This window comes from Corvus hawaiiensis, chromosome 6, assembly GCF_020740725.1.
Source record: "Corvus hawaiiensis isolate bCorHaw1 chromosome 6, bCorHaw1.pri.cur, whole genome shotgun sequence".
Classification (NCBI taxonomy): Eukaryota; Metazoa; Chordata; class Aves; order Passeriformes; family Corvidae; genus Corvus; species Corvus hawaiiensis.
This window is the reverse complement of record NC_063218.1, coordinates 26,737,470-26,761,310: the sequence shown is the minus strand read 5'-3', so window position 1 is coordinate 26,761,310 and position 23,841 is coordinate 26,737,470. Positions and strand designations below refer to the sequence as shown.

Below are 23,841 nucleotides of genomic sequence, written 5' to 3'. Positions count from 1 at the left end.
AGGTTGGAGATGGCTCCCACTCTCTCACTGGGAAGACTGAAGTTTCTTTCCCTTACTGGAAGACTGTGTCCTCCTTGCTTTCCCCAGCCTACCTGGGGAAAAGGCTGCCCTTGGATTTGGAGGGATGCTTTCTGCTGTGAATCCAGCCCTCTTGCAATTTTGACAATCTGCTAGAAGGAGCCATGCTTTCATTCTTTCCTCTGAGGACCGCTAGTATAGGTTATGGAGTAATAATTTTGATGGTAGTTTTAAAAATTTATTTATTTATGTATTTATTTATTTATTTATTTTTAAAAAGGCAGCCAGCTGCTACTTATTGTCAGTACCTAAACCAGAAGGCATAACCTCAGTATGTCACTTCTAGCAGGCAGCCATGGGCTTTGTGTGAAATGGGCACTGATCTGCACTGGTGATGTGGAAACATGGAGGGCCAAAAAATGAGGTATCTATATATTTCAAGTGGCAACTAACAAAGCTCTTGAGGATCAAGACTCTTGGATTAGGATGCCCCAAATACTGTTCTGAATCTGCTCGTAAATTCCTTTAAAATATATTGAAATTTTACCAATGTATTAATACGGAAGCCACTGAAACAAATGTTTAAGTTGTAAATTCCTAAGTAGTCCATCTAACTTAGCCTGCTTCATTTCAAGAAAAATTTTTACTTACAACCTTTGATAGGCTGGAACCTAAGGATGACCACTTAGACAAATGTATGCAAAAAATTGAATGCAGAGTTATTTCACTTGCACGTGCAAGTTTTCATGCAAATATTTTTAAATGCAGTAACAATCATTTGCATGTGAACAGTCTCTACATCTGTAACTGAAAGTTGTGAGTGGAAAACCATGTGCAAACTTTTTAAACTTCAGACTTTGAAATCAATGTTGGTTTTAATATAAAGATAGTCTTTTATTTGTTTAAAATCTAGTCATAGAATTTGTCAATTCAGTCAGGAAGATATAGCAAAATTCAGTATAAAATGTAGTAGTAAAGCTACACCAGGTTATGGACAGGTGCAGAGGAGGATAAATAAAGGAGTGCTCAGGATTATTAATTTTTATTTATTACCTTTTAAAATTCACTTTTCTTCCTAAATGAATTAGATATAAAGGCATCAAAACTATTTTACTTCTGAATGAGATTGTCCAGAGAGCAGAGTTTAATGCAACTTGACAAATCCACTTTGCATTTTCACAGTTAGTTGATGTGGATTCATTTTCTTGAGTACTTCCAAACAGTTACAATCTCAAGCCTGAAAGATTAAGAACTAAATGGTTAACTAAAGAATACAAGAATTTTTGCCACTTTTTGAAAGAGTACTTATTCTTTTAAAAGAACTTGACTGAATCTTGAAGTTATTATGGAGCTGAGGACTCTAACATTAGAGTATATTAAAGTACCACACAAACTATTGAGAGATGCTTAACCAACTTTCTCTGGCAGGGGTTTCATTTTCTGATCACCATTCACAGAATTTCCAATGGAAGGGTTTTTTTTATTTTACCCAAATGGCAAATGTATCAATAGGATAATTGTGTAAACTATAAAATATGTACATGCATGTTCATTCCAAATTACTTCTGGCTTGTAAGCATTTTGTTTGAACTATAATAACCATAGAAATTTAAAATTAGAAAAAAGCCTCAATTTGAGTAGAACCTACTTTTGAAACTAAGGAAATAATATAAAAACACAAACTGTATATATTACTATGGCACCTGCTGTTTTTCAGGTGTTTATAACATAGCCATAAAAATTCACTCCAGGCTGAAACTTGGTATTTAAAACTCTCAGCTCAGCAGGATTTTTAAATCAGATTTGGTTTAAATTAGTTTGACTCTGTTTCAGTTATAAAAAGGAGGGTGGAGGAAAGAAATTTTTATGTGTCAAATATAATTTTATTCATTCCTCTACCTGAAAAACAGTCTTGCTCTACAAAGATATAATTTCCAGGTTTTCAGTCCATAACATGGAATAGGGATTCAGGGTGTCAAAGGGGAAAAAGAGAGAGAGAAAGAATTACCATCCAAGAATTTGGCATTTGCAGATGCTTAGTGTCTTATGTGAGAACATTTACCATGGATCCTTACTGAGTCTTCATAAAACTGTATCCGGGATATACAGCATTTTTTTAATTGAAAAAACATGCTTTCATTCAGTAAAGTCAGTAATTCATAGTTTAAAGTCTGTTTTGTCATATGTCAATGACTGGTGGATGAATTATGTTCAAATGCAATTGATTTAATACTTTGTAACAGTGACATGAAAGAATCTGAAGCAATCTGGGGCCTCAGCTTCCTCTGTGTTTTACTGAAACCTAGGCACCTGTAATCTGTCTAGCTCATCATCCTTCTGTGGTATTCAGTGCATATAAAAAAACCAAACCAAACAATTTTAATTAACTGAGGATCAAATGAAAAGATTGACATCATTTACATTTACAGTGCACTACCATTTGTACATTGCTTATCTATATATATATATACATATGTACATACTGGCATCTCTGCTTATAAAGGCCATCAGTTGCAGCAGAATCCAGTAGATGGATGGGCTGAAATTCTCCAAAGTTGCCAGTGGCTTTGGATGCCTCTTTGCCCATATACTTTGGGCCAGGTTTTCATCTGCTCTGATAAAATACAGCTCCAGATGAAGCCTGTAAAATCTGTGGCTGACAAACATTACTGTAAATCAAGCTTTTGGGGTGCAAAAGACTGACAAAGCCAAAACTGGAGAACAAATTTATTTAAGCTTAGCTAGCAAAGACTCAAAGTGGCTGATATTCATTTCTTTTAACAGAATATATTGTGTGGTATTCCTCCTTATTTCTAACTCTATTATACAATGGAATGCATTACTATAGAGTTCCCTTCTCCCATCTGTTCCTCAAAAAGAAAAAAAAGGTATGTAACATTACAAAAGGGCTCTTGGAAATGTTTATGCAAAGTACTTCTTTTCCTCACTAAATCAAGCCTAGAGACAAGCTAGATGAGAAAGTGTTCTCTTTCCCATATAGGGGCTATGCATACTTTTGCTTTATCGATCAATCCTGAAGTGTGGACATTTTCACTTTCACTTCATCTTGGGGTACATAACTCAAGAGATGTGCCTGATGTTCCATGAGTGATTAGCATTTAGTGATGTTTCTCTTATTGGCAGTGAGATACTGCCAAGCCACAATTTGCAAGTACTGGATGTCCTGAACTGTGATAGGATAATTTTGATACTTCAGCCTTGGCATTATCTCAGGTTTTGCTTTAAATTTAATTCTCATGTCTGTCCTAATGTGGCTATTTTACCAATAGACCAGACACATTTATTGTTTCTTTCCTTTTTTTTCCCTCCTATTGTTCATGCTTTGACAGTTCCATAAAGTTTATTTCTCCCTGCTGCTTAGTGTCTCTTTATTCTGTTTGTTTTTCACTACTTCCAGCTGGGATATAGTTTAATGAATTATTTTTCAGTGTGTGTGATATGGCTTTTATGGCCTGCCTTTGGAGATTGCGATTAATACAATTTTCTTTTATTCTTTACCATGACCTGGTTCCCAGTGCTTAGTGTAGTGATCATCATTGCATTAACAATATTGAGATATTAAGCCTGGAACATATTTCCATTCATTCTAATTTTTTTCTTCTCCTGCCTGGATTTTTATTTTTAGTTTCAACCCTGAAATTTTTGTTTCTGTGCCAACATTTATTTTGTGTTGCAGTTGAATAAGCAAGATCTCTGCTGTTAGTGAACTACCCCACACAGTCATCAAATCCATATTTTCCCTGAATAAGTTTTTCGAGTGATTTGGCATCCAGGTTTGTGTAGGGTTTGTTTGCTTGTTTCTTTGTTTGTTTGTGGGGTTTGGTTGGATGCTTTTTTAGTTTGGTTTGGTTTTTTGGGAGGATGGTGTGGTTGTGAGTTTATGTGGAAATTCGTGTAAATCATTTGACATTTCAGTGAAGTTTGTATTCACCTCCCCAGCCATGACCAGATACACACTAACTTTGCAAAAAAATGGCGAGGAGATAAAGGCATGAAACAAGAGATGAAGAGACCACATTCAGCTTCTGGTAAATACACGCCTACTGACTTAGATTTTTCAACATGCTTGCTAGCCCCCTGACAGCTTTTCATTCAGCCAGTCTGGAAATATTTTCTTCTTATTCTAGACTATTTTGTTTTACTTCTTACAAAAGGATGTTAAGTAAACTGCTCCTTAACAGCTAGCTACCTTTTACAAGGGAAAAAAATGTTTAGAATCAGAATAGACCATTCTAACAAGCTCTTTCCTTCATTGTTTCAGAGACACGTTCAAACCTGGCAATGAAGTATCAGTAAGTTTGAGAGTTTGACTTCTAAGACTGGTCAGTTTTCCTTGCCTTGTAGGAATCAGTGCAGAGCATCCTGTAATTGATATATGCTTGTCTACTGAGAGCTGGTGTGAGACCACCAACTTGTGTCAAAGTTCTCAAGTAGAAATATGAGCTCAACTCAAACTCCAGCTTGGTGTAAAAAGGTTCTGCCACATGTCACCAGTTCCTGGTTCCTCTCAACATCTAGTTTCCTACAGTTTATGAATATTGTAGTAGCAATCCTTGCTGTCTTACTTAAAATATGTTTCCCTTTCTTCTCAGAAAATAATTGCGGTTCCATCTTTCCTGCATTATATTTTTAAATGCCTGTTTATTCTACCTTGGTAAATTAGTTTTATTATTCTACCTGAGAGTGCCCTGTAAGACCTAACTGTTCAGGTTTCCCAAAGGCAAACTGAATTATCTGGCCTTCCTTCTAGCTTTCAAGGTTGTGGTTGTCACTAGTTGTACTGCTCTTCAAATTCGACACCTTCCATCTTGAGAGCTTTTTTGATTTCCTTAGCATGCCATGACATCTCCAAATGGAATGAGATTATGGAGAGATTTCTTTCTTTATATTTTTGAATTTTCTTCAATAGTTTGCAAACACTAAATAATTTCCCAGAGAATCACTTTTATTTGTTGTTATTACTTTCCTGGCAACAGCAAGATGTGATGTTTTAATGTATCTTTAGACAAACTAAATCATCATTTCTTGGTTTAATGGCAGAGGTAGTAATTCCTTACCTTAGAAACCTTCAGTTTCTAGTACCATTGTTTCAGTTTTAGTTATTAGTCTTTACAGAAACTTGTACCATTAATACTTCCATTTCCTAGGCTTTATTATTATTATTTTGTCAACACTGTCCACACCACTGTGGTTATTTCAGCAGTAATTATAGTGTTTTACTGAGCAGTTGCTGACATTTTTTCAGAATTACATCATGGGATATGTAAATACAATATAAAAAGATACATTATCTAATGTGTGATCATAGACAGTAGTAGGAAACATGAGTGTCAATTAAATAATCTACTGAATTAACATGATCATCTGTTCTCTGCAGTCTACTTAAGCCTATCTAAATACAGTTGCTTTCTTGTGATACTGAAGTGATGGTAGCAGAATTATGCTACTGTAAAGAATGATAGAGGTAACAGAATGCTGTAAATAAAAAGATATGAAGCCAGCAGCAAAGCAGTCTTGGTGGAGGCACAGCCCCTATGTTTCAGGTCCAGCAAACAGAGGGAACAGGAAAGAGAGAACACTCAATGATATATTGAAAATGTCTCCACGACCCAGAGTATAGCATTGGATAATTAGAACATCAGGAATACATGCATTCACATGCTTTGCGAGAGGGAAAAATGCATGTGCTTTGTTTTTTCTGCGTATTTCTGAGAGTAATGAGATCTACTGTTAAAGTAGGTTTTATCTTTCTACACACTGTTGATTATTTCTGAGTCCATATATAGGGTTTTCAGCCAGAGGTGACTTGTAAGTTGCCAGCAGTCTAGTCCATAAAGAACGGGTGTGGAGGTTTTAGGTTTGTTTGTTTCTTTGTTTGTTATCCGTGTCCCTTAACACCTGAAATCAACTTTAAAGATAAGCAATATGTGGTTAGTGTGTATTTTTTGCTAGAAAAGGGAAGCGTAAAGCAAAATCTAGTCTACTTCATTTATTCATTATTGGGAGAAGTTACATTGAAATTCCAAGGTTTTTCTTATTGGTTTTGTATTTACAGTACTTATGCACTGAAAATTGGAAATTGTTTTTATTTCACAATTTAGAAATCTGTTATTCTTGTGCAGAGAACAAAATCATAACTTTTTTCTATCTTCAGCACTCATGAAAGGCTTTTTCTATATTCAGTGTGTACAAAATGAATTACTATGATATCTACAAGCCATGCATGATCAAGGGCTTTTGTGCTTTCAAATTTTACCATAAAGCCAGGTTGTAAGACACTTACTGCCTGTGAATCAGAAAGCCCACTCACATGAATGAGCTGATCTTTTCTGCCAAAGTAAATAATTGAGTTAAATACATGAAAATAAGCTTCAAAACTAGAAACAAATAAAACAAGATTAGTCCCATATAGAAAAATTTAGTCACTAGTTGCTTCATGAGAGGTCAGTAGACTTCTGTCAGAAATCAGTCAGGAGAGGTTGGTTGTCTTCCATCTTGAACATAGTGTTTCTTCTTTCGTTTCAAATGAACACTGACTTAATTCCCTGGGATGATAATTTACTTATCAAGATAATTCCATACTTAACAGTTGCAGAGCTTTTATAATCAACAGTCCAGTTGTGATGTGACTTGGTTTGTTTTAAAGAAAATATTTTTATTTAAAATAATATATTATTTCCTGTCACAAAAATATTCTTTCTTTTTCCTTTCTGTCATTTGAAAGTAAACTTTGTTAGTTGAGAAACCAGATCATTCTGTGTATTATATGGATCACTTACTATTGATATCACTCTTTCTAGAATTGAATTTGCCTGTTTCCTTCACTGGTGGGAATATGAGTTTATTGTTTTGGACTCCTGCTCAAAGAGAGAGGGAGATGCTAGTGGCATAACTGGAGGGAATATTTTTTTAATCCTCCTTTAGTCTACCTTTTGGGATTGTTGAAGGACAGAAGATTTTTTTTTTTTCCCCCAACAGCACATGCTGTTTAATTTTTTTTTTCCTTCCCTAGCAGCAGCAATCTCACACTTCTGGAACTCCAACACACCACTGACTGTTAGAGAACGTGGATTCCCTGTTTAATGCTGGTTCTTGGGTCTTAAACAGTCCTCCACTGCTTTTATTATACCATTAATTGCACTTAATGCAGCTGCATTTCTAGTACGCTTGGCTAACCTCTGAAAATTAAGTAGAGGGTACTTTGTTATAAAATGCACTGTAATGAGCTCTGGTGGGACAGGGTCTGTTAAGTTTGAAATTACCTCAGGCCATTTCCAAAGGTCTTCTTAAAATATTTCACATCTATAAAAGTTTGCAACTAGATAAACAGCCAAAGAAGAAAAGAAGAAAAAAACTACAGGTTGGGAAGAAAAAAAACTATAGCCCTGAAATATGCACTGGATGAAATATGAATGTTTTTAATACCAAATTGTTAAATTTATTTTAGACATTTATTATCTCAAGTAATTTGTTAAACAGAAAGTTTTCAAGCTGACAGCATGTAAATTTTAGGTGTCTGGTTTACACAGTTGGTTTTATGCATACACTTTTTGCTTTTGGTTTCTTACTCCAGACCATGTATTCATGAAACTGGAATACATTTAGGACTCCTTCTGGATTTACATAAATTGGTTCAAGAAGGGGTCACACCTCCCAGTACAAAAACTGTTTAAGAACTGCTGCAACTATTAGCCAATTAGCTTAATGTTACAACTAACATCCTATACTGAGTACTGATCTCTGGTATCTGCCTAAATAAATGACTAATATGCCTTCAATTCCCTCAGTATTCTTCAGCTATATGACCACTGTAATGCTTTGTGGCTAATAAAATTTGAGATTGACTAATTTATTGGGTAGCTTTACCAAAACATCCAAGTAATCTTTTATATACTCATGAGAAGCGGGTCCAAAATGAATTCTCTGAGGAGTAAGTGGAAAAGTCTCCCTGGGATCAGCTTCGCTGAGCTTTAGATACATTGGCACAAATCATGTGGAGGATCTTCTGTGGTTTTAGTGCAGCAATTTGTCTACGTTTTGTAGGTAAACTTTAAGCATGAAGTAATTAGAGCTCACCAAGCTTGAAATTCATACTTTTTAAAAATTCTTATTCCTTAGATTGACTGTATGCAAGCCTGGCAAGCTAAGTATTTGATGAATGTGAGTTGTATGATTAAGCTCTATACCAAACTTCCAGATAGGGTAAAAACTGTTTCGTTTTGGTTTGAGAGGTTTTGAAAGTAGAAATGGGTAGGAAGTCTGTCTGTTTCTGAGGGTCATCCTGCGGCCTATTGTGTTGTGCAGAAATATTCACTAGTCAATAATCAAGTACACTCTGGCCATTAAGTACTGCACCTGTTGTCCAGATGGGCTAACAATAAACATGACAGAGTCAATCATGCTTGCAGAATAGGGTGGACAGAAGGCTTTCGGGGATGTTTCCAGGGTCTTCCTCTGTTTATGTAGACCTTTACATCTATACTATTATGTGGTTGGGCGTATCCAAGTTAGTGCATTTTAATTTTGGAATCACTCTGGGAGGTGATTCCAAGGGGTTCCATGGAGTTTTGTGTTTCTTTTAGGTTTTAAACTGAAAAGGCAGCTCTTTTTTTTATTAGCTAAGAAGATTATTATTTGACAAAGAATGGAACAACAAATTTCTGCATGTTAGGAAACATTAAATACCATCAACATTGTTCTAACTTTAAATGCAAATAAAGCTTATTCTCTCTGCTAAACTTAATCTATAACAGGATAGTTTTAGAGCTTTGAATCATTTATTAGTTTCAGTAATTTTATAATATGACAAGTTATTCAACACACAATTATGTGCAGTATTGCAATATGAAACATAGAATCAAAACTCACTTTCTTTGAATAGCTCCTTTATAAAAAGATTGGAGAGCAAAAGTCCATCAAACGTCAGAAAAGCCCATATCCCATTTCTCTTCTAAGAACATCCTTTATAGGATGAGCAATTCGGGGAAAGGAGAGATTTAGAGATTTTACTTGAACTTGAATAGACACCCACCCTTCACACTATTTAAAATATACTCCTTTTTTGCTTCAGTATTTAAAATATTCTGGTTAGTTTGCCAACATGCTTAAATTTAAAATTAAACAGTATTTTTTGGATTGAGGTTGGACATACTGTGGGCATTGTTAAAGATCCACTTCAGTCACAGTTTTTGGAAAATAGTTGTTAAATATTTATTTACTTTTTGGAAGTAAGTGATTAGAGAAAATGTATTGTGTTAAGTCATCTCCAAAAGTCCTCTTATGTTTCATACTTAAAACTCATAAAGCTAAATAATTTTATTTCAAGAAACTGAAGGACAAAATTCAGAAACAATAAATCAGTTTAAATATTTTCAGGAGTTGCCAAAAAGGCTTGATGCCAGGCAGTAGTTTTTGTAAGTATAATGCAATATGATATTAACTGGGAGTATCATACTAGAGCTGCCATGAAATGAGTAAGAAAGTAGTTTCAAACTGGATAGTTAACAGATGCAAAAGTGTATGATTAGCAAGTGCTAGTATTTGGTCCCTTTTCTGTTGATAATTACAATCAAGAATGTCCAAATTAAGCATATTGCCTCTGCAGCGTTACTTGAAGTGGTACTCTGATGCCACTTCCCATCATTCATGTGATTCCAGAGGAAGAAATAAGCATAAATACTGATGAATGGCACCATGTGGACCTCATGAAATTCAGCAAAGCCAAACGCAAGGTCCTGCACCTGGCCTACGAAAATTCCCAATATCGGTACATACTGGAGGAATGGATTGAGAACAGCCCTGTAAAGGCCTTAGGGGCACCGGTGGATGAGAAGTTTGGTATAAGTCAGCAAAGTGCACTTGCAGGCCAGAGAGCAAGTCATCCTGGGCTGCATCAAGAGGAGCATAGCCAGCAGGACAGGAGGTCATTTTCCAACTCTATTCTGGCTTTCATGAGACCCCACCTGGAGTATTGCATCCAGCTCTGGGGTCCCCAGCACAAAAAAGACATTGACTTGTTAGAGGGGGTTCAGAGGAGGGCCATGAAAATTATCTGAGGGCTGGAGCACCACTCCTGTGAAAAAAAGACTGACAAATTTGAGGTGGCTCAGCCTGAAGAAGAAAAAGCTCTGGGAGACCTTATTGCAGCCTTTCACTAAAGGGAGTTTATAAAAAAGACAGGGGAAGATTTTTTTTACCAGGGCCTGTAGTGACAGAATTGTCATAGAATAAGTTTGATTAACTGTATTCTTGTCTCTGGATGGTCTCAGTTAACATTAGTAGTGCTAAGCTCAAACGGTAACCTGAGAAATAATAAAAGAGGAATTGGAAACCTTTACTTGGACTTTTTGTGGGATCCTAAGGCAGAGCCTGTTAGAGTGGTAAGGGTGCACAAATCCATAACAGGACAAGGGGCAATGGTTTTAAACCGAAAGAAGGTAAATTTAGATTTGGTGTAAGGAATAAAACTTTTGTGAAAAGGGTTGTTTTAGCAAAAGGCAAAGAAGTTTTGGAAGTGTTCAAAGTTAAGTTGGACAAGGCTTTGAGCAACTTGATCTAAGTGAAGGATGGTCCTGCCCATAGCAGGGATTTGATCTAAATTATCTTTGATGGTTCATTCCAACCCAAACAATTAAATGATTCTATGGAAAAATTGGTGGGTGGTTTTGTCCACAAGCTAGTGTGGATTCAGTGTCACACTTTGAGGAGAGCTGGAACTCATAAGATGACATTTTGTCGTAAGAGTGTGATGTTTGGACATCATAAAAATATCTGGTTCTATTTCCTGATTGATAAAAGTAAATTATTGTGGACTTTCTGGAAATTTTGTCTGGTGTTTACCAATGGACAAAAATACACTCCTACTCCAAACTGTAATTATTGTCAATATGATACAATAAAATATAGTAACCAGAATAAAAAATTGGTGGGAGATATTATATTTTCATTAATTGTTATACATTTCCTGCATTAATAATATGGATTCTAAGGAATTAGAATTTAAAAGCTGATATTGTGAATTGTATTGTGACACTTGATTTCCTGTTCTTTGATGATATATGGAGTAGTATAAATTCACTTTCCTTTCTAGTAAGCACAATTTGAGGAAGAGTTTAAATATATTGCTTTCCTCAGGGCAGAGAAATTATTATTTTTTAGGCAATTAACCTGCAAATAAAGGTAGCTTGCAACACTTTGGAGCGCCAGTATCAATAACAAACAGGTAAGAGGTTACCTCTCTTTTGATGATAAGTTCTTGAATCTTTGGTGGAGTGAATAGCAGCTTCTCTGGGCTTTGATTTTAACTTTGATATTTTTTTTTAATTCCCTCCCCTAAAAGATAGGGCTTTTTGGAATAGCATCCAAAGGTTTGGGGATGAGAGCGTGTGTTTAATGAGTAAATTTAAATTGTTCAGCTCTTTCAACTTAATAAGTATCTACTTCAGTGTTTTCATTCCCAGCTATGTTGCCTTCTGGAGCTTCAGATGCCTGGGAAAGTGATCCATTTCACCTCCCACAACACAGCTTTGGGTCCTCTGACCATAATGAACTTCTTTCTCATAAGAAATATGTGTGGTTGAAAGTGCCAGTTCAAGCAAGCTGGTGTGAAATAGGAAAATTAAGGGAACACAAAAGAAAAGTGTGGAAAGAAAATATGAGCTAAGGTAGTGTAAAAGTGGAAAATATGAGATGGAAAAAGGGTGTGCTCAGACCTTTCCAGGATTTTTTTTTGTACAATGGATTTTTGTTCATTAACTATCAACAAGTTAATTAGGGATTAATTTGAAAAATCTTCTTTAGACAAAATATGTTTACACGGCAGTATAAGCTAGTTTAGGGACTGGAAGCAGCCCAGCTGTGGTAAAACAGAGATGAAAAAGTTACTTTATCTTTCTTCTTGGGAAAGTTACATGGCCTTTTTAGCACAGATAGACCTCATCAGTGGCCACATTAACCCATTTACAGCTAGTTCACATTTGCCTTCATTGTGACTATAAAGACATACCCTTAGATCAGCTCAAAGTATTATGTGCTAGTAGGTCAAAAGAATATTTGAACCCCACAAAAGAAATGGATTAACAACACCTGTGTTGTGTATGCAACCAGAGCAGTTGAGTCCCTGTTGCCTGGTTAGCTCTGACAACAGAGATATTCAAGTGGTCATAATAAGTATCAACTAATTAGTAAACATAGACAAGACACAGCTTTAAAATTATGTTTTGATTATCCCTAATTCTTAGTTTCATTTCATATTCTTCAAAGTATTATTTCCTTTATTACAAGTGTTTTGGTTTTCAGTCTATTTCTGCCATTCACTTTTCCTTTTAGTCATAATTTTTTTCTCTGAAGTCATAATTCACCAAAATAAGCCATTCTCTTCAGAAGGCATTTGTCCATGAGCTGCAACAGCAAAATGTGTCTCTTCCTCTTCCAGCCATGTAGGTGCCTTGTCATTCCTCAGATCCCTCTTCTCCTTTAGAAGATAGACTCAATACTATGACAGAGCTATTCTCAGAGAAGTTTGAAACAGAGTTTTTCGGGGATACTTTTGAGAAATTTGAGGCAGTTTTGCTCAATAGTTAGTTTTCTCTCCATATTATTTGTAGAGAGAAGTAGAATATACTTTGCAATAATGTTTCATTTGTAAGGCAAAGCCTTTGCATTAAAAGAGTTGTCAGTATTCACAGAAAACTTGCTGCATTTCTGACTTGTCCTACTACAATATGGTTGAGTGGAATCTTTTTTTACAAGTAAATTTCTCAGATTTTCAGGTATTATTAACAAAATAAGGTGTTGTTTGATTTACAGCAGGCAATTTAAAATAATCCAAAACGCCCTTAAGCTATCATATTCATAACGAAAAATGTCAGGATTCAAACTGTCTTTCAGGAGGTTGCTAAAAGAAACAAGAAAAATAGATAAACATTATCAGGCATTACTCATTAGTTTTTCTGCAGGGTGTATAAAGGTTGTGTGTTCTGTGTTGAATCTGAACAGTCTTCAACTCTGTATTTTAGTTTAAGTATCTATCATATTATACTCCAAGAAAAATAGCCTTTTCCATTTAAATTAATGAGCTTGATTTACAAATTACATAGTTGTGTAAATCTAGTTCTTCGGATGCACTAATCACAAGAAATATGTTTAAGAATTAAAAGGTGATGTTGGAAAGCAGTAAAATATAAGTAGATTTTAAAGAACATTTCAGTAAAAGCTCACAGATTGTTGAATTATTGTATCAAGCAAATTTTTCTCTTTATAGCAAAGGCTTACTTGTATTATATTAGGTTTGGTGTATGTATAATAAAAAGTAATTGTTGAAAAACTAACAATGCAATATGTTTTCAGTATAATCGTAAAACTCTTAAGAAAAAAGAAACAAAAATATATTTATCAGTGCTAATAGAAAGTGAGAAAGAGCTGGTTTAAAGACAGTGTTATCTTGCAAAACAAAACTTTGCTCCCAATGTCAAGGTAACCATCTGTGTCCATGCCTGGTTCAAGTGCTGTGTGGGGAATGAATTCTGATGCCTTTAAGTTTATGTGCTACAGAACACTAAAAACCTGGCTAGAATAACACATTGAACTTTTATGGCTAAGGTGTTCAAGATATATTTAGAATGGTGAACGCCTTGCTTTTTCTCTTATAGGCAGACAGGCTTGACTTTTTCAGGTAACAAGTGTGAATCTTAGCTCTGATATAACCAAATAAAATAAATGTTTTTCCTCACTGCAGAAAGAATCTTGAGCTAAATTAATTCCTGATGCTAATGAATGCAACTCTGATGAAGTGAATGTTGTGTCTACACACGTTCTCCTTGGCTGTAGAATTTGCTTCCTGTTTTCTCACTACTAAACTCTCACATCCATTACTATTCTGCCTGTCTTCTCATCAAATGTCTCTTATATTTCCCTGTTAGGCACTCTTCAAAGGCAAAGGAAACTGGACTTTTCTCACATGACTATTTAGAAAGATCCTACAGTAAATGAAAGGGGAAACACTGGTTGTGTGCTGGAGCTGATAATAATAACAGAAAACATGTTAACTTTTTTCTAAATTATTTCAAGCTTTTTTTTTTTTTTTTTTTGAATAAGCAGCAGTGCTTTTGAAAAGAAGCAGTTCCATCTCCCACTTGTAATGACTTAACCAGTATTCTGAAGTGTCTTACTACTTCCTCTGAGGACTGCTTCATTAGGATTGGGGATTTCCAATGCAGCTTATGCATGGTCATTTTTCAATCCTCAGAAATTCTGCAATGCTATTTTAGTTCTTATAAGAGTTCTTGATGAAAATTTCTAGTGAGAAATTGAGAACCATTTGCAATAGATTTTAAAAACTTGTGGTTCTACTACAGATGGTAATCTCCTTAAATTTCTTCAGTTATTTTTTGAAATCACCAAATTCTCAATAGTTGCATTTTCTTGCAGTCTTACTAATGAACAGACAGAAGCCGCAGCTGGAAGACAAGTAAAAATAATTGACTAGTGGCACAGTTGGTTCTTACCAGAATCCTCAGTTAATTACATGGTTCAGTTTTGGCAGCTGATAAAGATTTCTTCCCTGAAAATGTGGATTGATTGCAGACTTGTATCCAGTCTTATTTCATTTATGAATCTTCATTAAATCTTTTCTGACTACATCACAAAAAGGAAAAAAGACATGTACAAACAAATCCACCACCTACCTGTGTCAGCCATAAAGCCAAGTCTGTAGAAGTAGTAAAGCTCTAAAGTCACCTTAGAACCAGAAACAATTTTAAACAGTTGGATTCATTTCAGTATGCCACTGTGGTAGAATAGTGATACATTAGTCAGTAATTTCTGGTTATATCATAGCTGGATTTTATATTCCAGCAGTGGATATGGCTTCTACATTTGCCAACAGGAAATTTTTAAATTTTAGTGTTCGTTTAGCATAAGGAGATCTGTTCTTTTTCAGTGTTGTTCTTAGCTGGGCACATGTGTGGGGGTTCTTTTACTTAGCCTATGATAGTAAGACAGAAAAAAGTGAGTATGGCAGAAGTGCAGGTGATCAAAACCTATGACGGCTTATGTCACCAGGCACCAGGTTTTCTTTCTCACTTGCTACCATGCAGTGTTCTGCAGCCCCTGTGATGAATTTAAATGACTTCTATCAAATGTGAAATTTGTCTTATTTTAAGTGTATGATACTGAGTGTTGACCATATTACCTAGTTCAGTAACATCTAAGCTGTTAGTTTCTAAAATTACGATCCACTTGCTGTCAGAAGAGGTTATATGTATTTATTAAGGAATTTCTTTAGTGGGTGATTTTAGCCATATAGCAAATGGTTGACTTCCTGTGCAGACACTTGACAGTGATAGCATAGTCCTCACAGCATACAGTACTCTAGCCCATTAACAATGGAATATTGGAGTCTTCAAGTACTGTGGATATAACAATAAAAGTTCAATGAGAATCTAATAGAAAAATGCTAGTTATAAAGCATCTTATTAAGTGTTTTCCTTATTCATTTACTTTTTTGTTATCACAGAGGAAATAAGTTTTTTTTTTTTGTCTGTCAGGAGTTGCATTTTACCACTGAGCACTGAAAAAATTTGTCATTAAAACGATGCAGTGAGCCCACCAAAATCATGGGAGAAGTACAGAAGGAAAAGAAGGCTGTGCAAGAAAGCAGACCTCAGTATAGAAGGGTCCAATAAGGGGAAGCTGGATATGTTTCAGTGTTAGTGAAAACAGAGAAGGATGTGAACTACAGCTTGCCAATTTTCAACACACCACTGTCTAAGGCATAAAAAGGCAATTGTATTGGCTCTAAGGAGGAGCAGCTTGCCTGTTTTGTTCACAGAATATTCTGAAATAACATTGCCAGAATTTAAGACAACAAAAGAAGGGGAGACATAACAAAGCAGGATTTCTTCTTGACTTTCAGAAATATATTATACCTTGCTTCATGTAGATAGAACAGCTTTTGGTCGTCTTGACATACTAGTGGCATATGAAAGCCCTGTGGATGGATGGAGCGTTAGATTGGAAGTAATAAGGTTGTGCCTGACTTACCTCCGCATTCGTAGCAGATGTTACAAATGTCATAACATGAACCTTTGGGATCAGACTGGAAAAAAAAAAGCAAGACAACAGATGTAGGCCTCTTAGTTTTACCAGCAAGTATAGTCTGACACTATATAACACTGTTCTGACTCGATGTTAATACCCTGTCCTCCTCCTGAGAACGGAATCAGTGACACTAGCCATTTCTGTAGCATTGGAGCTGTAAAGGGGTGACAGCAGTTTTCTTTTCAGAGGAATTTTGATACTAGTTTTAAAATAAGACAATAGAACTATTACTCCAGTAAGGGTCTTACTGTGATATCTGAATAAGTAATCCAGACTCATCACTCATTTCCTCATGCTGTCATAAGGTTTATGCATTTTTCTGCTGGTAGAGCCAAATCTCTCAGAGTGGACATTTATCTAAACACTGATAAATTCCTAGGTTTTACGCCTTTGATTCACCCCACCTTTGTGTGTCCCTCTGCCTTCCCTCACCCATCTGTCTCTACTTCATCTCTCTCTCTTCCATACTTCTGCAGACTTTATCCTGGTCTCTTTCCAGCAGATGGATTTCCTGGGAAGCTCCTATCTCACTTTAATTAATTTTCTTCTCCTGCTATTGATTTGAATTGAAAGTATCTGTTCTTTACTTTCTGTGTTGTCCTCTACATGATGGAGACTGTAGGAAGTTATTCATTCCTTCTGTTTCTCACTAGTTTTTGCCAATGTTCCTGTATTTCATGGGAGGGGAATAAAATGAATGCAGGAGTATGGGCCCTTGTATTTTTTTTCCCCTGTGCTTCAATTTAAAGCAGGGGTGATTCTGTCTGCCACATCACTCCCTCAGGTGCTGCCATTCTTGAACTGGAGGCTTAGCCCTCTCCCTGAAGAATTTCATTGTCAGGGAGAAGAGGGGGGGTTCTCCCATGAAGAATTTTAATCACCCTGTCTGTAGCCCTTTTGAAGGAGGCACAATAGTTCCTATAGTAACTACTACAGTGTGGGAGAAAGGCCAGTGCTCCCGCCCCCAGCCACAGATGGAGAACTCTCTTTGCTTAGATGACTGGAAATTCTTGCACAGCAAAGATTTCATCCTTTACAGTGAACAGAAAAAAAAAAAAAATCTCTTAAATAAACTCTTAAAATGTGCAAGTATGTGCTAATTAAGAAACAGTGCTAGTTATCAAAGAGAGAACACAAAATATACTTATTTCATTGTTGGGGTTTCTAATTTTAAGAAGTTTGGAAAAGAGGAAAAATAAAGAGATATTTAGGACTTAAGAAACTTTGTCTCCTCCTCCCACCCACCCTACCCCCACTCCCTAGAGAACAAATCCTGTGGGAAGGAGGAGACCTATAAACCAAATGAAAGTAATTGGAAAAGGAACAGTCTCCCAAAACAGATGAAAACTTACCCTAAGACAGTCACTTATCTAGTTTCTTTTTTCCATTAATTTTGAATGTTTCTCAAGGGAAAGACATATTATGTTTTCAAATTCATTTATTCCAGTTCAATTAACAAGTGATATAATACTTTTGGCTTTTTTGACAACATTTCAATTTGATGAGTTTTAAGTTATTGAAACTAAATATCTATTTTAAATTTTTTTTAAAGTATTAAGCAACTTGAATTTGAAAAGTAAGTTTTCTAAAAATTCTTTTAATTCTTCAAGCTTTTTTAGAGCTGAACTATTGAAAATAATAAAGCACACCTGTAATTGTGTTATATAATACTTTCATTAATTAACCAGTACATTCTTGACAACCAATTGGTTATTCTACGGAAAGTTTAGGTTCACTTTCTCTGCCATGGATTCCCCAGTAATGAATTCATGTTCTTTACCAGTGACCAGAAGATAGATATCTAGAATATTAGGCATTCTTGTACACAAAAATATAGTTTTTAAGTGCTGTTGTTAGCTTTGTAAGTTGATTATCATATGTTGCATTATACATCTTACATGTGGTCCTTTGTGACAAATTTGTTCTGATACTTTATTGCTATGATACTTCGTTGGTAATGGCACAGTATTAATGATTCCCATAGCTTTACTAAACCAAGACAAAATACCTTTCCACATATGTTGCTGTTTCATCTAGGATTTATTTCTTTTTCCCATCTGTCAAGGTGGATAAGAGACCTAAATTTTGGATTGTATGATGGCTTATGGTGAGGTAACTGGTGACATAAATTTCTTTTGACACCCTTTCCAAATCAGAGGGCAACTGCCCTCCAAATTATCTCGCTTTAGATCAGGTTCTGAATATACATCTTGTATACCTGATGTCCTCAACCTCCAAGCAGAGAGGTTCTCTTTTGCTGGAGATTTCTTTCAAAACATAATCAGTCTTAAATGGGATAGCAAGGAACAATCAATGGAAAAAAATATTCATCAAAAGGATGAACATGAAGCAAAGTAATTATTTTTTTAAAAAAGCTTCTGTGAATATTTGTATGCAGAAATACTGGAGTGTAATATTGTTTATACTTCATCCTTCCCTGAGACTAAATCCTCTGTTGTTCGGTTTAGCCCTGCAGTCAGTGTCTCTGTCTTCTCTAAAACACAGCTTTTAAAACTTTCCAAATTACTCGTTATGTCTCATCAGAAAGCCCCAAGATTTCAAGATGACATCACACCTCTTCCTGTAAAACCACCTTGATTGCCGCTTTCACCTCCATTTTCTCTCATGAACATTTGGAGTTCTACATAGAAATTACAAAATATGCATCTTCATATAGAATCTCCTCTACACCAAGGCAAATATATTAGAAATTGTATTGCCATTTCTATAGATCTTTCTTTCTACTCTGAATGAAAAAAAATTTACGTTCTGGGAAAGAATATTTAAAAGATTGTAGCCACACTCATGCTGTGAACTGTTTTACATGTACAGTCACCTGAGAAAATTCAGACCACTCTGCTTCTTAAGCTCTCTCATCTGAAGCCATCATGTATTTTGTTGATACCTATGGGGAAAAATATTAGCCAACCCTATGTAAAGCTTCTGTGCAATTAGCCTGATATGGTTACATATTTTGTGAATAAAGCTGATACTATTCTTTTTTTGGTGGGATGTTTATAAACTTTCATATTTATGTAGATCTGCTTTGCTAATTAAAGTGTGACTTTATTGGCAGCCACAATTAGAGCTCTTCAAGATGAGCTCTGGTTTTTTATAATTCTTCAGACAGCAGATTGTCTAAAAGGTTGTAGTGCAATGGCCCTATGTCCTCTTCTGCTTCCAAGTGGACAAAAAGTTCTTCTTAGAAAAATCAAAAAAAATTAAATTAAAAATATAAGGACTTTGATGCTAATTGAGAAAAAGCTTTTAGGAGTAAATAAAGGTTAAGCAAAATGAATTTAAAAGTTCAGTATTGTTTTTAAACTATTATTAAAACAAAAGAATTTAAAAACTCTTGGTTTGAATTTTCCAAAACTTTCTGCAAATGCAGTTTATGTTGAGGGGTGTCACACAAAGTCTCACAAAATATTTTGGGGGGAAATTGATAATTTTGTTCATGTTCTGCTCCTCCATTCCTAGTGATCAAAGAATACTGCTTCTATCTTATTAGAACTCTGTCTTCACTAGTAGAAAGTCACAGTGAACATCAGTCTTTGGTCTGTACTCCCACACCTTAGAACTGTGTTTAAGAGAAAATCCTCCCTCTTCAGGATGCATAGAAATCTTTGTTAGGCAGTCTACATTTTTCTTTTCCATGGTTTCCCACTTTCTGTAGCACAATTGCAAATACTCTTGAGGTTGCATTAAGCATGCTTAGACTGCCCCCAAGACACTCTGAAAGGGAGGTGGTTCTTCCTTCACCTCACACACAGCCAGATTAGTCATTGAGGGAGGAAATTTAAAGAGGAATTATGGAAAAGTTAGAATTTTTTGTTATGGAATAATCTTATGCCAGGAATAGACATGTCAGTTTGGATAGTAAAAGTCCTAGTCCAATGCCATGGAAAGTAAAATATTTTAGAAGACAAATTTTTCTGCTCCAGCACTGCAAAGTGCATATGTGAAAGCAATCTTTCTATCTTCTTGTCACTATTAACAGTCAATATTTAGTACAAATATTGTTTCAGCCAACTTTTTGATTAACCACCACAATTGTACATTGAAGTGTTAAATGTTGTCAACTAAATGTAGGCAATACAAAATATGACCCCATGTGAAAAAATCTATTCAGAGATGTTTGGTCGTAACACTAAAATAGGAGAAGCTTGGAATAATTTAACCTGGGTTTGGAACATGTTTCCATTGTGACTCCTGCAGTTTGGAACACATCCTTCAGCCTTCTCCACATCCTAATTTCCCCTGCTTCCTGTAACTCAAAAGAAGAAATTTATTTCATGCATTCAGTATTTTGTTTCTGTGAAGAGTCTGTATTTGAAAGGGAATCCACACTTCTAAAAAAGATGTGCATCCACACCTTTAGGTCTGTGAAGGTTGTTGAGCTACTTTGATTTATAGATGTCCTGAAATAAATCTTAAATCTCTTGCTTTTCAAGTTTACTGTGAGCAGCTGAGCTGTGGTTGCTGATGGTTCCATCCCCAGGGTGAGAGATTTAGATGACTGGCTGTGGCTTGTGTGACGGAAGCCAGTTCAGTATTTATAGTTTATGTTTGGAAATTTTAGAATAAAAAAACATTGGGTCTGCTTTTTAATCCAGCTGTTTCAGTCTATGTCTTCCTTTTGTCTATTGGCATGCCAACAATTCATTCAGTACAAATAAGAGGTTTTGTGCTGTGACTGGACTGTGAGATTGCCATGTTTCTGAAAGGTATCAATGTGGTATGCATTTATATATCCAAAATAGCATATTTCTTCTCCTGCAAATAGGCATCAAGAAAACTTGAAAGCTCAAGTAAATAAAATAATGAGACAATGAATCCAGATGATCAGGTAATTTAAGTTTCCCTTGTTCTGTATTTGTCTGAATAGTCTTGTCTCATTCTTCAAAATATGAAGAACGATCATTATGGAAATGCATGAAATAAAGTGCATATTTAACATCTATTCACTTATCAAAAAAGAGTTGCAGCATGGCTACCAGAAACATAATGGTTCTCTGTGTAACATATTATTGTGGTTGTAAAATTAGGAACTGTCATTAGAACTCCACATCACCTGACTGAGAGCAAGACACATAAATCCAAGAGTTCTAGTGCTACGAAAATGTCAGTGAACTGAATGGCATGAAAGTACTACAAGATATTTGTCTACATGTATGCTAGCCACAAGTATGCAGTCATCGATACAGGATTTAAGTGACATATTTTAAAGCTAAGATCTGACCCTCTCTTGTTTTCTAGTTAAAACTCACTGACCTTAAAGTGATTTCATTTGAGGTATAGAACTGAGGGTCCCAATTGCGAGGGACTGATGACTTACCTGTAAGTGTCATTTAAGGTTCAAGATACCGTTTTAAAGAGTGTTGCACTGACTTCAGGCACTTCATTCAAATTATGATACTTAAATGCTAAAAGCCCTGCAATTGATATCATAAAATTGGATTCAATATGTAATGGATACACTTTAAAATGGTAGAAGATGGTAATGTAAGGATATGGGCAGGAAACAGAAAATTAAGTGAAAGAAAAATTCCAAATGGTGGTGTGTTCAGACAATGTGTGGAAAATATAACACAGTCTAGATGGAAGAATGAAAGGACCTAAAGGATTTCAGGGAGGTTTTGCAGGTTTACAGGTTGGGGGATTTTTTGGTCTTTACAATGCTCTTATGGAGACTACTATGAAGCAATGTCTAGCAAGCCAAACCTGAAATTGCTTTTTTTGTTTCTGATAGAATATATATGAAATAACCATACAAAGCGTCATGCTAACTGACAGCAATCATGATCAGAATACTAAAAATCTTTACAGTGCTATGTATTTTGTTTAGTCCTACAACTAAAGCTAAAGGTTTTCTGAGAAATATAGTCCTGAAGACTTTCTTTTAAGGTATTAGTATCTATGTCCTTGAATATGAGAAAAGAGGAGGACTTAGAAAATACCAGCTCTACAGCAGTCTCCATTTGTAATTATGAGCTATTGCCTGAATCTATTAGCTATGAAGCCACCTGTTTTCCCAGTATAAATAGCTTAGAATTTCCTGCAAGGAAATTACATGAAACATCAATAAGAAATGATATTACATTTTCAGGTCAATATGACTATCGTTACTTGGCATTTATCTTTTCCTACTGATATCATGTTTGGCAGCCAGTATTATAGAAGACTAAGAAATTGTTGCTCTGTATTTTGTTTCCATTGGTGTTAAATTGGCCTGTTCAGTGATGGCAGTCATTCATTCTGCTTTTTTTAGAGGGTCCTTGATATTTCATTTTTCTTATCATACACTGTAAAGACAGCAATACGTAAAGATGGACTTGTGCTGTGATGGTTTCAGAGGCATTAGTCTCTCATCAGGGTCTTGGGATGTAAATGCTTTTGTACACACTTTAGAAGGGTGCAGAATGAACTTTGCCTCTTCTCTCTGCTATGGATATGCCTGGTTTTGTCACTAAGACAGGAAAGGAAGCTTCCTGCAGCCCTGTGCTGTCTTTTCTGTGCTCTAGCTTTCTCTGATCATGTGGGAAAGATAGCCTAGGCCTAAGAAGAAACCTCAGCTTGCAGTAGATGGCTACATTTGGTTGTATGCAGATTTAATTGCTGGCTTTTTGTTCCTGGCATATACAGTTTAACAGAATGTTAGGTTCGTGATTTCTCAGCCTTTTTTGTATGCTTTGAAGCATAACTACTATTACTTACTTTGCACTTTTAAACTATATAATTTAAATGTAGAAGCTGAAGTTTCATGTACCTATTCCAGCAACCAACATGGATATCTGGGATACTAAAATACTTCTCTACACTGAGGAGAACTTTAATATAGACGTATTTACAAAAGTTGGGTTTTTAATGTTGGGTTTGTTTCACTTCAGTTTCTAGTAATATGTTCAGATAAACTAATAGAATAAATATCCTAATTAATGAGTAATATTTAGTTCTTATCCCCACATTTCAAAACATTTACATTATGTGTAGCCTCTTTTTCAATAGTATTTTTCACTAAATTCTGCATGCTTTCATCACCATAAACCTACAGTGATTTGGGATATATCTGAAAAAACAATTCATTTCCAGATTCATTGGACATTTAAATAGATTGTTTTTTAAAAATCTATTTTTTTTTAACCTTCAAATTTGAGTCTGAAATTATATACCAATTTTATATACAATGTACAAGGCAAAACTTAACACCTATCTTTTAAGACGCAAAACATTTAAATAGTTAATGTCAGTGATTAGGATGCATGAGAAATGAATGTGCAGACCTTGCAACATAACTTTTTTTTATTCAGTTATAGGTGCCCAGCGCAGGAGAAGTCCCAGTGCCCTTGCCATTGAAGTTTTTGAATCACATTTGGGAAGTCATATTTTACAGGTAAAAAAAATGGCTTTTCCAAGAAAAAATCAAGATAACAACCTAGCCATACTTCTGCCAATAATTTGAATAGTATTCTTGTCAGCACTTATATTAATGAGATTTCTTTTTATGCTAGTATTTCTTCTATTTCAAAAGTCTGTTATTGGGAGATTGTTAATGAGAAGGAGGGCAAGTGGTATTTTAGCTGAATCACAATATTTTGTTGTTTAGAATCATGCAGTAGGTGTTTGCTTGCAGAATGCCCTTATGTATTTGTGTGAATGTGTGTACAAGCTACTGTTTTGTGTTGGTGATTTGTCTTATGTCAC

The 23,841-nt window shown here is 35.3% G+C and overlaps 1 protein-coding gene across 6 annotated transcripts in view; it reads left to right on the top strand.

The window, feature by feature from the left end:
* NPAS3 (neuronal PAS domain protein 3) overlaps positions 1-23,841 on the top strand; it is a 605,283-nt gene that overhangs the window by 281,236 nt on the left and 300,206 nt on the right. For all 6 annotated transcript variants that reach the window (XM_048306927.1, XM_048306925.1, XM_048306924.1 and 3 more), the window contains one exon: positions 23,448-23,530. In XM_048306927.1, the coding sequence (XP_048162884.1) occupies positions 23,448-23,530 (83 nt within the window). The remainder of the gene's footprint in view (positions 1-23,447; positions 23,531-23,841) is intronic.